Source organism: Dermacentor andersoni, chromosome 9 (genome assembly GCF_023375885.2).
Source record: "Dermacentor andersoni chromosome 9, qqDerAnde1_hic_scaffold, whole genome shotgun sequence".
In the NCBI taxonomy this organism is placed as follows: Eukaryota; Metazoa; Arthropoda; class Arachnida; order Ixodida; family Ixodidae; genus Dermacentor; species Dermacentor andersoni.
In genome coordinates, this window is record NC_092822.1 from 125550491 (window position 1) to 125565984 (window position 15494).

Genomic DNA, 15494 nt, shown 5'->3' on the forward strand with positions numbered 1-15494 from the left:
ATGCTCTCTAGTGCGTATTTCAATGAGCCTGACACAAAGTCACACATAACATCTTGTAGTATCTCTAAAAGTGCTTGCTCGAGAATACCACCCCTGTATGCTTGGTGTCTGTGGCCAACAATGCAGCTCGAATGCCGACAATGATGTGCCACTTTCATCGGATGTTTTGCTTTGCAGCTGACCAGCATGCTGGAGGTGACCTTGGCCAAGCTGTCTCGCTACGATGAAGGCAGTCTGCTGGCACCCATTCTCTCTCTCACAGTGAGTCCCCACTAGGAAATAAATTGACGCTGGTCATTCACCAAGTGCACAAGAAATATGTCTGCAGGAAACAGCACATTACCAAATGAAAAAGTTATTTAGATACAATGCAAATGGTGGAACTTATGTGAAGGGACGGTAATCGTGAGTGCAGTTAAGTGAATACCATGCAACTAAATGTGAAGCATACAATTGTCTCTATTCTCATCTTGTGCAATGTGTAATCTCATTCAGTGTTTATGTAGAGCACAGGTTCAATGTGATGTACTGCTTATGCACTATACGTTTCACAAGCTATGCTGCAATGCAAACACCGGTTCAGGCACACTGAGATGTCGACGCAGTGAGAACCAAGGCGATGTTTGATCCTTGTTGGGGGAAGAAAGGTGTGACACCATTGTGTTGCAGCACAGATGTGTCAGTACATATATACTAGGGGTGTGCAAATATTAGAAGAATATTATCGAATATTCCAATTCGATGCGAAAACTTGGTATTAAAAAAAATTGAATATTCGGTTAGGGGTATGGATACTTGCAGCAAATCGAATATATTGCTAGCTGTGTGGGGGCAAATGCAGTTCTTAGCATTTGTTTCTGTCTAATCTAAGAATATGTGTCTGATATCGTGTTGACTTTTGTGATGATTTCATGCTGCTAGCAAAATTTTGCCTGTAAAGTATGCTCAGGCACGGAAGACTTAAGCTGTGCAGGAAAGCAAGCCTCTTTGTTGCAAGAGGCACTGGTTTGCAGACAGCGAAGGTGTGCTTAGAGCGCAGCGAAAGGGGATGGAGGCTACTGAATCGAACTGCTATAAGAATGCTCTCTACAGGAGTACAGGTCCAATGGATAGATCCTTGGCAGCAATGGCCATCCCCGTGGCATCACAATGCAACTATGCCAGCTCCCTGTCGCATGCCCGTGTCACGCCTCCGTACCACGTGTTGCATGCCTGTTGCAACTCCAGGATAGAACGATGGCTGATCCGCTATTACAATATGCACACAAAAGAAATCCAAGACTTGTAGTACAGATCTTGCAGGATATGGCCGCTCTGTGATGGGTAGTTTCACGATGCCTGCGTACATTGTGGTATTTTAAAAGGAGCTATTCTAAATGAGTGTGGGTACATCACACATGTTTACTTGGAGTTATAATCACATTTTTTTTCATGCAGTTGAATATGCCCTCTCTCTTCCTGTAGTATAATGCCTCACATTATATAGGTGGCTGCTCTATATTCTTGCAAATGCAGTACCTCGGCAACAGCGAGTCTCTCACATGTCTCATACTTCAGATAAACAACAGAAGGGGGCTTGCTGCACAAGCTGTGCAGCACAGGTCCCGTTGGCATGTGGCACAAAACACAGGAAAACAAAAGACAGTGTTCTTGAAATTCTTTTCTGAGCAACGGTCACAGCAAACAGTACAGCACCAGTTCATTTTGGCTGGGTGCGAGCGTAGCCTTTGCCTTGCTTATTTGTTACTTTTGCAGTGCCACTTCCAATCCCCAGCTGGTTGCTTGGCAGCAAATGCAATGAGTGGTGGCTATCACAGAGTCAAATTCCTCTGAGTTTATAGACGTTTGATGTTGTATAATAAGGCACAAGTGACGAGAACAAACAGCTAGCGGGAATTACTTAAATTTCCACATCAGCCAAACACACAATCTTTACGAGTACGAGTAAAATATTTTACCATTGACAATGTAATATCAATAATCAAACTTGCTAATAAGTACATGTACATAGTATTATTAAATGTTCGATTGGATATTTGAAGCTAAGTGTTCATATTCAATTTGTATACGAAAATTTTGATATTTTCACACCTCTAATACATAACCTTTGGTTCACAGTGGCACGTACTTCTGGGGAATCGGCCAGGAATGGGAATATATGTAGTGGCACAGACGCAGTTGCCCGATAATGGGATAAACCAAATTGGGTAGAACTTTGTTCATGCATTTTGGGGAAAAGAATGCAAAAAAAAACATGCTACGTAATTGGGAACATGTATGATCCGAAGTCGCTAAACAATTTGGCAGGTTCTTGACATCTTTGTAATGCAAAGCGTTGCGAAAATTGTTGTGGCACAAGACGCCGATGCATGTCAAGCTGGTGGAGCTCGACCAGCCTGAGATGCATATTGTTGTTTTCCTATTGTGCAATGTTTTGAGATGACGGGAAACTGACACAAAATAGAGTTGATGAGCGGTCCCAGGCGATGGTGCTGCCAGAAGGAAAAATGATGCTCATCGCTCACTTTCCACTGCCTGCAGCATATATTGCCACTCGGTGTCATGAGGCATCACATAGGAGATGACAAAGTAGAACATCTTCACTGTTTCATGCACCATTGTCGAACATTGTTTAAATATTCCCCCCATTCTGGCGTTCAACTTTGGTGGAGGCTTGGGGTAATGGTATAGTCCCTGCCTCAAATGCCACCTAACAGTTACTGACTGGGACGATGCCACAAAACTGCACAATGTCTATTTCAGTCTGCAGGACAGTGTCTGTACGTGGCTTTGAAAACCGAAAAAACGCCTTGACGTCCTGGTGCGAATCCCGCTGTTGGTTTCTCAATGAGCTACATGAGCACCGATCGTCGAGACTGAGCTGAGTGGGCTCTCTAGTTTCACACTTAGCTGCCAAGTGAGTCGATCACAATGTATGTGGAAGATGGGATGCACCTTTTCTGACACCCTGCCACGACAGAAGACAAAAAGCTGCACGGCGTGATCCATGGTGTGAAAGAGCAGCTGGTCTGTTGTGAAGCCCTCTCAAGGACCGTCGCCGAGTTTCTTACTGAAGCCATTATACATCAGTGGTCCACCTTCTTCGACCGGCAATTAAACACTGCACTCAACATGGTTACAGCCTCCGAATTCAACAGCGACTAGGTTCGCGTAATAGTCCGTTCCATCACGCACAAAGAGCTCCAGAATGCCTATGGAGTGGCAGTTGGTTCCAATATGCATGTCATCCACGATGAAGATCAACAAACACTCGGGGTTCCATCAAAGCCTGATGTGACACCACCGCCTTTGGTTCTAATCATTCTGCGTCCCTCATACACAAAAGCTTTGCAACAAACCATGCCTGCATTTTGTCCTGCCGTCGCAGTGCACACCTTGTTTCCAGCCATAGTACCATCAGCACAAGTCGGTCCAGGCAGGGATGGCTGCCAAATGTCCCCATGAAAATCTAATGTCTGGCACCCTTTGAACCGACAATGTCTTTGCTTTCATTGTAGAGAGGCTGATCACATTTATTGCGAGTGTCCGTACCACAACTTGGTCTATGCAGCTTTTCTGTCAACTCGCCTCATCCCTAATATGGCTGGAGGCTAAAAGTAATTGTGGAATTCATCGCCTAACAGTGCATGTCATCATCTTCAAAACGTCAGTCGCATTCACCACCTCCCAAGCAATTCTCACCCAATCGCCCACACTTCGTGACAATGAAACAGCGGCAATCGACAAGGCTGCATCAGGAAAACTGATGGCAGTGAGGTTACTGGAGTTCGACGAACTGAAGACCTCGCATCGCTGCACTCATGAGACGACGAACATCAACGGCAGATATTTACACCTCGACATAATGTTGACACATTATCGCCCCTTGTGTGCAACAACAGAAAATTGGTGACAACTAAATTTGAACATGGTGACCAGGTTTTGCTAGACATACCTGTGATGGTCGATGGGTGTAAGATTAGTGTATTAGTGGACACAGGTGCGGATTTTTTCTATTCTGAGTGGAAAACTGGTGACAACTCTCGGAGGAAAGTTGTGATGCCTTCACACAGCCATGTCATGTATTACGCTGGAATGTTTCATGGCCAGAATGGAAATTTGAGCATCCACATTTGTCTGGCTACCTGTCTTGTCCTTTGCAATTGTGCTTGTGATCTCAATCTCTGCATCTGTTTCCTGTGCGAGTACGGTGCAATAATTAGTCTCAGCGAGCACACTGTCACATTCTCTACATGACGAACTACAGGGCGAGATGAAGAAAGTAGCTGCAAAGCCACACTCTGTGTTTCTTACAACGCCATGACTTTACCACCACGAGAGATTGTTCCGGTTGAGGTCACATGCGAAGACTTGCCGGATGGGAACTTGGCCGCTGAACGCAACATGTCACTTTCATGGCAACACGGCGTATGTGCGATCAGAAGCTTTGCCCATGTTTTAGACACACACGCACACAGATACTTGTCACAAATTTCAAATATGAACATGGCCACCATTTTCCTGGCTCTGCTGTTGCCCATAGCAGCACTGTTGCTGACGTTGCTGAATACTTCGCATTTGAGGAAGTGTACGTAGATGACGATTCTTTCTTGTGTGCCACTTCAAACGGGCGATCAGCAAACAAGATGGCGACTATGATGTGTTTCCGGTGCATGCAATCGCTTCTGGTGCTCGGTTGCCCTTGTAAACAAAAGTACCGGCACCCACGAAGCATAATGTGGTGGTATTTTACACAATTTTAGTCCAACGTAAATGCATTTGAGCATATTTTGGAGCCCGCTAGCCTTGCATAATTAGGTAATATGCAGGGTTACATTCTGGCAAATTCCGTTGATGTGTTATTGTAGTTCAGCGACATTTCATTGTTGAGAGGTACAAATTGCATTGAATCCTATGGGCATTGTCGGGGATATGAAATTATTTCGTTTTCTCTAGAATTTCGTTGTTGCAGGATCTCATTATCGCCGGTTTCAACCGTACGTCATTTTCCGGAAAGACTGAGATGCTGCTGTCATGTGTCCGGTGGTGCAGCTATAGTAGTCTATGCTGGCCCCTTGTCATCCCGTGCACATTACCGGACCAGTCACCCTTGTTGACGGCATCTGCTGTTGACGGAATAGAACCCACCGTCACCAACCAACCCTTCTTCACCACTGTTTCTTCTGGAAATTCAGTTCTAGCGCGCATGGAAGTACCCGTCTGGGAACACCATGCCTTGCCTACATCACTTTTCACAGGACCGTACCAAGCACTACTTAACAGGGAAGGGAATGACGCCTGCGTGGGGTATGACAACGCTTGGCACATCATGCTGACCCACGTATCATTCCAGGTTTGTTACCTCGGCAACACCAAGGATCTTCGCAGTAGTGACAATTTTCTCATTGAGGTGTCTTGCCCCTTTGATGCAAATTGCTGCATTGTGGTTTATTCATGTATACACATGATTGCTTTTGAACTGCTCTCGGAACTTATGCTGCTATTGTCAAGTGATGTCAAGTTGAATCCAGGCCCACCTCATACTACCGACTTCCTCCCCTTGTTAGAAGGAATTTGAGCAGGATTCGTAAAAATTCAAGCATTTCAAGTAAACCAAGACAAGATATTTTTGTCCCTTCAATCGCGCGTTTGTTGGCTTCTTATGGTATTGCTAACAACAAAGTGATATGCAATGTCTGGTTGATATCTGTGGACAAGAAGGTGAACTTAGGATTAAAATTTAGCATTGGAAATTCAGGTTTTATGGTATGCGATGAAAACAGTGAAGAGACATTGTTAATAAAGGGCCAGGAAATACCTCGGATAAAAGAATATAAATAACTCATGTAACAGCGCCAAACGTAAGGAAGGGATGACGATAGAGACCGAGTGAAAAGAGCGCTGACTTCCAACTGTTTATTCTACTGTTGATGCTATGCATATGTATACATACGAACCGCCAGCAGAAAAGGAGAAAAAAAGAGGAAAAAGGAAAAGAACAACAATCAACATGAGTGGCACAGTGTGGTATTGTCACTTTTAATTGACAGGGGACTTCTAAAAGAGGCCGTTAAAGTTCGAGCCGTCGAAGGGGCAGCGCGGCACCGACAAAAGGCCAAGGCGTGAGCTCGTGAGCCAGCCCGTCCTCGTCGTCTTCAGGGAAAAGTGGTCCAAGTGGGTGGCACAAGCGCGTGGCATTGCCCCTCCTCCCAAAGAGCATCACCTTGATGCTAAACAATTCGTTCACGAGCAGAGAGAGACTTGTCCTAAGACAAACGCAATGGTTTAAAATCTATGACTGTTATATAGTGTTCTACATGGTTTTAACTGCACAACGTGCACAATCTCGGACTGCCGTTGTTGGCGTCGTGCTGCCCGTGTGCCATCCGGAAGAACTTCATAATTGAGGTCACTCATTCGGCGAAGCACTTTGTAAGGGCCGAAGTACCAGCAAAGAAGTTTTTCTGAAAGGCCTTTACAGTGGATGGGAGTCCAAACTAACACTTGGTCACCCGGTTGGTAGTCAACTTGTCGATGGCGGAGGTTGTGGTGTCGCGCATCAATACACAAATTTGTTCATGCGAGCCAATTGGTGTGCCTCCTCGGCACGCTGCACAAAACGCTCAGTGTCTTCATCAAGACTGTTAGAATTGTCAGATGGTAACATGGCCTCTAACATCGTCTGAACTTCATGACCGTAAACAAGAGAAAATGGCGTGAAGCATGTGGCCTCTTGCATAGCAGTACTGCCTAGCACTGCCTAGCAGTATTGACTGCCTATCATCCGCAAGCAATTTGCTTGCGGATGATAGGCAGTCGTCTTTCAGTGCGTGGTGTAACTCAGTTGAAAAACTTCTTCAAGCAGCCTTGCCATAAACACTGCCCCTCGATCTGTGATGACACAGGTTGGGGCGCCATGACGTAGTACGATGTTCTGTATGAAAAATTGCAATCTCAAAAGATGTGCCTTTAGGAAGAGCCTTTGTTTCAGTATAGCGGGTTGGCCTGTGGCAATTATGATCCACTTGTTTCTGGTAGTAGACAATGGAGACGGTCCCAGCAGGTCCATGCCGACTTGATCGAGGGTTCCCTGTCACAAACAAAACGAAGACAATCCGCGAGCAATTCGTCGGGGCAGATGCAAGTTGCGGCCTTCTATATGTTCAATGATAGGTCGCAATTCACAATCTGCTTGCTGCCATGTAGGTATGTCTGCCTCGCCTGTGGCCCCAAGGAAAGTGCTGTCATTTTTGGTGTGTTGATCGGCAGGTTCAACAGGTGCGTGCAACAATGTATCGGCATAGTCGTGTGTGCCGTCTAACTTGTGCACGATGGTCACATCGTACTCCTGCAGGCGCAGGCTCCATCATGCCAGTTGTCAAGAATGGTCTCTTAGGTTAGCCAGCCAGCATAAGGAGTGATGACCCATCACGGCCCGGAATAGGCGGCCATAGAGATAAGGGCGGAACATTGCAAGTGCCCATATGACGGCAAGACACTTTTTCTCTGTGGTAAATTGGACTCAGGTCGTGAAAGGGTGCGACTGGCGTAGCTATGACCCTTTCAATGTTCCCCTGCCACTGTACGAGTACTGCACCCAGACCGACGTTACTGGCATCAGTATGGATTTTCGTTTTGGCTTCCTCTTCGAAATGACCAAGAACATGGGGGGCGATGCCAGGCGGTGTCGAAGCTCAGTGAAAGCCGCTTCCTGTTTGAAGCTCCAGATGAACGGCGTATTGTCTCTAGTGAGACGAGTAAGTGGTTCGGCAATTTTAGAAAAATTGCGTATAAGGCGTCCCAGAAAATGTCGAACACTTTTCATGTCGACAGGAGTCGGGAAAACAGATACAGCGGAAGCTTTCTCGGGATTGGGATGGATGCCTTCCGCGCTCACGTGTCCAAGGAACTTCAGTTCTTCATAACCGAAGTGACATTTCTGAGGCTTTAAAGTGAGGTTGGCCGATCGGATTGCCTCGAGAACTTGCCGCAGTCGCTTAATTTGTTTGGAGAAGCTGCCTGAAAATACGACCACGTCATCCAGGTAGACTAGACAGGTTTGCCATTTTAGGTCGGCTAGCACAGTGTCCATCATCCATTGTAAGGTTGCTGTAGCAGAGCACAACCCGAACGGAAGTACTCAGAACTTGTAAATTTCATCCGGAGTGACAAAGGCTATTTTCTGCTGGTCACGCTTGTCTACCTCAATCTCCCAGTACCCACTTTTCAAGTCAATGGAAAAAAAATACTTGGCTCGCCGTAGCCGGCCGAAAAAGTCATCTATGCGCGGCAATGAATAAACGTTTTTCCTTGTGACGTTGTTGAGTTTTCTGTAATCGAAACAGAAGTGGAGAGTGCCGTCCTTCTTCTTTACCAGGACAACCGGTGTCGGCCACAAACTGTTCGAAGGTTGGATGACGCTATCGTCAATCATCTCCTTAACTTGTTGACTTGCCTCCAGTACCTTCTGCAAAACACAATATGGCTGCTGCTGAATGGAATGTGCGTCATCTTAAGTAATTATCCTGTGCTGCGTGATTGCTGTCTGACTGACTTTAGACGATCGAGCAAAGCAGTCCTTGAACTCATGCAACAGTCCTCGCAGTGCCTCCTTATTCTCCTCCGACACCTCGTTGTTGATGTCGATATTTGTAACGCATTCTTCATCGCTGCCACTTTCTCCACAAGCAAAACACCCAATGACGTCCTCCAAGTGATGGCAGTGCCACGGAAGAGGTGTCGGTGTTCATTTGTGAAGTTAGTGATCAAGACATCAGCTTGGCCATCCCTAACGTCAATGATTCCTCGAGCCACGCTGATTTTGAGATCAAGTAGAAGGAAGACGTTGCACTCTGCGAGCACTTCACCTTCGCACATGCCCTCGGAGATTACCAGAATCATTATACTAGCGCGAGGTGATATTGTGACGCTGTCGTCGGGAATTCGTAGAACGGCTCTGTGGCAGCAGGCGTTTTGTGTCGTCTCTTTCTTTGTAGAGAAAGAAATACAGCATCGGCGGAGGTCAATGATGGCGCCATACTGTCGAAGAAAGTCTATTTCGAGTATCAATTCACGGGGGCATTCTCGGAGAACAAGGGGACCGATTGGAAACATAGTTTTGAATTTGCACCCGAGAAGTGCACACACCAAGTGGTTTGACGACATGTCTGCCACCTATCCGTATGTGCGTCCCTGTCTAAGGCATAACAACTTTCTTTGAACTGCTTGCAAATTTTCCACTGATAATGGATTAGTGAGCGCCAGTGTCTATCAAAGCAGTAATATTTCGACCGTCGATCAGCACAGGTATGTTCATTGAAAAGTTCTGTAGCCTGAGACACCGGTGTCATCAAGTCTCCATGGCCTCGCCTCGAAAGGTCGCTGACGTTAGTTTTTTAGGCGAGGGCTAGGAGATTGTTCTTGCGGCATCCGACCTGTACCTCTAGAATAGGATTGTCGTGGTGATGGCGATCGCCGCGACTGGTGCCTTGATGACGGTGGCGTGCGCTGTTGGCCGATAAAATCTTCAATCTGAGGTGGCTGTTGTCTAAACCGGGGTCGGAATGAATTAATAGGAAAATCCCTGGAGCCCTAGGCGGCGGTACTGGAACTCTCGGTAGACATGACCCGCCTCACCACAGTGGTAACAGAGCGGTCGTTGGTCGGGCATGCGCTAAATGACCGATTTACGTACTGCTAGTCGACCCTAATAATGAACCACCTGTGCTGACTGAAGCATGCAATATGGGGTGATGGCAGGCAGCGGTGCTGGTGCAGGGATAGGGTGCCCCAATGCGTTAGCATAAGTCGCACGCTGGTATTCGGTCACAATAGAAGATGTCGCCGGTGACGGGATGGTGCCTCTTAAAATGTCAGAGCGTAGCTTGTGCATCGAGGTTTACTTGAAGTTGTGAACGCCTGAAGTGGTGGAGTGACCAGAAGTGCTGCTTCTTAACGTGGTGTACCGAGTGCATGCTGCAGTTCATCACGCACGACGCTAGCTATGAGGTTGACTGAAGGCAGCTGCACCTGATGCAGCTGTCACAGCTCGTCGCAGACTACCGACCGAACAATCTCGTGAAGAGACTCGACGTCAGTCGTGAGAGCTCCTAGGCAACTGGTAGCAGAGGAGTGATTCACTTGTCAACCGTATTTGCGCGAGCGCTGGTGCAGGGCCTTCTCCATGGTGACGGCTTCAGTGAGAAACTCTGCAACCGTTTGGGGAGGACTACTAACAAGTCCACCAAAAAAGCTGCTCTTTCACGCCTTGCATCAACTGACGCAGCTTCTTGTCTTCCGACATGGTAGGGTCAGCTCCCCTGAAGAGATGCACCATGTCTTCCACGTAAATAGCCACACTCTCATTAGGTTTCCGAATGCGAGATTGGAGGGCCCATTCTGCTCGTTCCCGGTGATCGGAGCTGGCGTAGGTGTCTAAGAGGCTGCGACAGAACCCACGCCATGATCTCAGAACATCTTCGCGGTTCTGGAACCATGTGCGAGCACCATTCAAAAGGCTAGAGTAGACGTTTCGCAGCTCCGATTTGTCGTGCCATCCATCAAACTCCGCTACAAGCTCGAAGTCCGCCAGTCAGTCTTCCACGTCTTCAAGAAGGTCGCCATGGAAGGGACTTGGCATGTGCGGTTTTTGCATTGTGTAATGAGGAGATACCAGAACAGCCATCGCAGAGTTAGTTGTGGTAGTATAGGATGTAGCACCCATACCTGCTGTCGTTGTCATTGTCCTCGCAGGTAAAGGCTCAAACTCGGGCCAATCCCTGGATTCTCTGGCTAGTGGGGTGTACTGGTGTGAGCTCCGGTATCGGTCTAGCGTTCCTGCTGCTAGGAGGGGTCTGTTGCATGGGTCGAGAATACGCAGCACCTCCACCAGAAAAATGTCGCATTTAATTGTCAAGCGATTTCTAAAAGAGGCCGTTAAAGTCCGAGCCGTCGAAGGGGCCGTGCGACACCAACAAAAGACCAAGGCGCAAGCTCGTGAACCAGCCCGTCCTCGTCTTCTTCTGGGACAAGTGGCCCAAGTGCGTGGCACAAGCGCGTGGCAATATCACCAAGCTCCTAATCACCAACCAGCCAAAAACCTTAGCTCTTTTTCGGTTTACATAAGTGATGGCATGCTCATACACCCCCTTCTGCACGAGCAATCTTGACTGCCTCGATGATCTCTCTGACGCACTGATCCTTGTGTCGAGGAACAATCCCGCTTTTTTCGAAGTCAGGCACGCATGGCTTGTTACAATGACGCATAAACTTATCACATTTAAAGCAGTGTAGGCTAAGCTGGTCCTGATTACCGTCACTTACATTCTTGTTGTGCTCTTTTAGTTAGGTGCCTATGCATCTGCAAGTCTGTTCAATGTATTCTCGTCCGCAAGACAATGGCACGCCATAAATGACAAGCTTGTCGCAAGAGACAAAACGTTTTTGGTGTTGAATCTTGCATGATTTCTTCTCTTTACTATTGCATGGGTTTGTTTTCTTACGCAGGATTGAGTTTGCACGGAGCCGAAAACACAACATCAATGCCTACGTGTTTTCCAATCTTTTTCAGGACGTACGGTATAATGGCTATTTTCTTGCACGCAACCGAACCTGCCACATCTTGCTTTTCAGAATGCCACACTGTTTTCATTTTTCGCAACAGGCCCTTGGCCACAGAGACCACAAGAGGTTCCGGGTATCCCGCATCAGACAGCCATCTAATTTGAAGTGCGAGGCTTTCTTGGAGCGTATGTTCACAAGATAGTGTTAGGGCATTAGTAAAGCAGTACCTAATAATGCTACGTTTCATGAGCTTGGAGTGAGCAGACACAGCAGGTAATAAAGCTTTTTGTGCTCTTGGTTCATAACCCCAACATACATGATCATTAAAAAAGTTTAGTCGCAGCTCTAAAAACCTCATGGAATTTTTCTCAGGCAGTTCATGCGTAAAAATTAAAGGTGTGAACTTTCGCTTGAAAATGTGAAGCACGTTTCCAGCTGTCTGAGGAAAATCTGCTTCGTCGTTGTCAATGATAATTAGAAAGTTGTCTACAAATTAAAAACTTGGATTACATTTGTTCCTTCGAGACAATTGTTTATCTTCCAGTCATGCATAGGTAAAAACTGGTCGTTTGCAACAGGAGCAATGCATGACCTAATGCAAATTCCATGTTTTTGGACGTAAATATTTTTGTCCCAAGTGGCAAAGGTAGATCTGAGATACACTTCAAGCGATTCCAAAAAAAAAGAACCCCACTATCAGGTACTCCAGAACAGTTTTGAAAGTAAAGGCCACCTAACCTGTCAACGGCCTGTTCAACACACAATACTAGTCTAATTGCGGCTAACCCTTGGAGTGTTAGCCAGTGCCACCACTCATAAACCTTGGCAGCGCATGTGGAACCAGGATTAGTTCTAGTAGTAACACATAAATACCCCAGAAAGTGGATGGGGAGACGGCGCCGTGGTAGCTCAATTGGTAGAGCATCGCACGCATAATGTGAAGACGTGGGGTCATTCCCCACCTGCGGCAAGTTGTATTTTCATCCAGTTTCAATTCCATTAATTTATAATTTATTTGTTTCAATCGATAAGTACAAGCAATTTCCCCTTTGTTGTCCTTGATGTCTTTGTGTGCTGGCTTCTTATGATAAATACTGTGTAGTTATTCAAACTTCTGTCTCGTACAAAATGGGGCCGTGATAGATAATGTAGTTTAATCTGGTCCATGGCTCAATAGTCTATCAGTTTTCTGCGCCCAGTGCATGAAAGATACTTGAACCTGTTCACCATCTACGCATCCGTTTCATGGCCGGAGCCTTCAAGACAAGCCTTGCACAATGTCTTTATGTAGAATCAAATCAGTAGTCACTTCATTTACAAAGGACATGTTTGAGTTTTGCAATCCCTCCTGAAAGTAAATTCTAACTGTGAGGATCCATGCTCTTCTGCCCTAAATGACACGACATATGCCACATTTATTCAAAACTGACCTTCAGTGAGAGAATGTTTGATGAGACGCAATGAGGAAATGGTGCCCCACTTTTAGAACATCACCGAATGATTTCAGCGAAGCGGCTACTGCCGTGGCAGCTGGTTGAATGTGACACATCGTTTGTTGAGGTCACAGGCTCATATTCAAATGCACTTTTTGGAACTTCAGTCGGAGTACTCATGCCTGGATTAACGCGTCTAGGTCACATGCTGGTACGCAACACTCTGTCCATCTTTTTCGGAATCGGAATGTCTGCATGCTAAAACTAGTATTTATTATGGCTATTACATTACAAAAGGCCATTACATTCACTGATTGTCTAAGTGTAGTAAGATCATTAATGCCCTCTAGTAAATAAAAAAAATCTTGTCCTAAAGGAACCTTATCATGTCTTTGAGTGTCACTTACAATCTGCAATTACGCTACTCCGTTTTTGATCCTTATTCTGTTATTTTTGTTCTCAACCTACTTCTGTTTTAATGAAGTCCTTTCCCCTTATTCCAAGTGACCATGTTTCCATTATTCATTTTTGTTGCATGCATATCGATGTTATTTCCACCTGATGAGTGAATTGTATTTGTGACTCGTATATTTGAATTATATTGTATTTTGAATTGTAATTTGAATTGTTGTTTTTCTTACCTTAGTAGGCTATAACTTCGTAGGAATTTTTGTTCTGTTTGGTTCAAGGTATTTGTTCTGTCATTGTTTTCTGCATGTTATATCACGATAATTTTGTTTCTGTCCATTTCCAGATAATGGCATTCATTTTTCAGGGTGTATTGCATTTGTTTCTTTTTTCTGATGTAAGCAATGCCGCTATACTGCTGTCAAGTGCATGGGGGCCTGCGGCTTTGTCAAGCTGTCATTTATGGCAGCGTTTACTGCTGACCTCCAGTGTCGTGTACCCTACATATAAGAATTGGCCCTTGCGCCACTAAACACTTCACATCATCATCATTGTTTGCAAGCTTAACGGCTCAAAGCGACAAATGTGGTACCTTGATGTTTTATTGCGATAACAGTTATATGGACACTCCAGGCGCATTTCTGCCGTCGGCGTCACCGTGACGTTCCATATAAAGTCCAAGGCGATAACATCGTCGCCGTGTGCCGTATGTGTGCTTGAAAGCTTGCGAGGGTGAGCCGATGATAGTGGCTCAATCTCGCGCGTGCAGAGCAGGAAAGCGGGGAGGAAGCGCACCGTCTTCCATTTTGCGCAAGGCACCGGGGGCAGGAGGGGGGGGTTCTACTCCAGCAGCCACTGCGTATGGCGCGGCCGTCCGGACCCTATCTTGGAAGCAATCTGCGATTAGTACAGAGTCCATAGGTTACTACGAGGTGCTTCGTGTGCGCTCTGTTCTCGCCGCTTAGTACACGCCGAAACGAAAGCAAGAAGGTCAATTCGCTTGCTGCCATGCCTACTGCCTCCAGCGATTGGACAGCGAGTATGCGCAGTCATAGAGTAATATGTGTTCATCTTTGCTTGTGCGTGTGTGAAACCATGCTTGTTAATTAAGTTAGTAAGCGAATGTTTACAAGTTTATACGGCCGATAAAGCTACTATCCTTACTTCGTATAGCTGTCTGCTAATTTGCTATGGCAATGGATGCTTCGCCTTTCGGGTGGAACTGCGACTTCTTTATTTTACCCTTTATATTCCAGTCCTTGTAAGGGTAGATTTGTAAGGCTGTTACGGCTGTGTGCCGTAACACTATTGGAAATGAAAGGAGACAGAAAACCACTCATCGGTCCGATAACTACGTCTAATTTCGCATGTGCTTGAAGGATTCGACAAAATTTTGCAGCAGGAGATTCGTTATGCGACGTAATTTATTAGTGATGTCATTCTATGATCAGCTAGAGAAGTGTATCAGGACCTCGTTAAGGCTAACTTATTTACAGGTAAAGGCAAACTATTACTTGCAGGATGAACGAGCGCAGTAAATGTTACTTCATAGTGTGCACATACATCGTTCTTGGAGCACACTATATATTCTGTCAAAGCACCTATGTTCTCTTGAGCACACCTTTTAGCATGCGAGATGGCTTCTTGAAAACCATCTATCTTCCATGGATCACTTGCTTTGGGATAAGGGGCCGTCATAAATTGCCAATACAGTGGTCTGTAGGATTATCAAAACTCTACCTCCGAAGGAAGAAGAACAATAAGCACAGTCGGCACCCCTAAAATGATCATTGGAAGGGGGAAACAAGTAACCATGCGTACTCAGTGTCCAAGCGATGACAAAGAGAGGTGAACAGAATCTCGCCAGAAGGAAAGACACACCCCAATACACCCAATCAACTGGGTTTATGGGTTGCCATGACGCACAACACTTGCCGTCAGTAATTAATAGCCTCTTGGAGGCGGTAGGCTTAGTTCGCTTACTCAACACGCACCATGAAAAACATGTGCCTTTGACGATGGCTTCACAACGACGTCATGGGTAAGTCGCTTGGGTAGAACAGACACGCCTTCATGTACGAGTGCCGCATT

General features: G+C 46.0%; 1 protein-coding gene across 8 annotated transcripts in view; it reads left to right on the forward strand.

The window, feature by feature from the left end:
- Cadps (calcium-dependent secretion activator 1) overlaps nt 1-15494 on the forward strand; it is a 468212-nt gene that overhangs the window by 336640 nt on the left and 116078 nt on the right. For all 8 annotated transcript variants that reach the window (XM_055069950.2, XM_055069951.2, XM_055069952.1 and 5 more), the window contains one exon: nt 178-261. In XM_055069950.2, coding sequence (XP_054925925.1) covers nt 178-261 — 84 coding nt within the window. The remainder of the gene's footprint in view (nt 1-177; nt 262-15494) is intronic.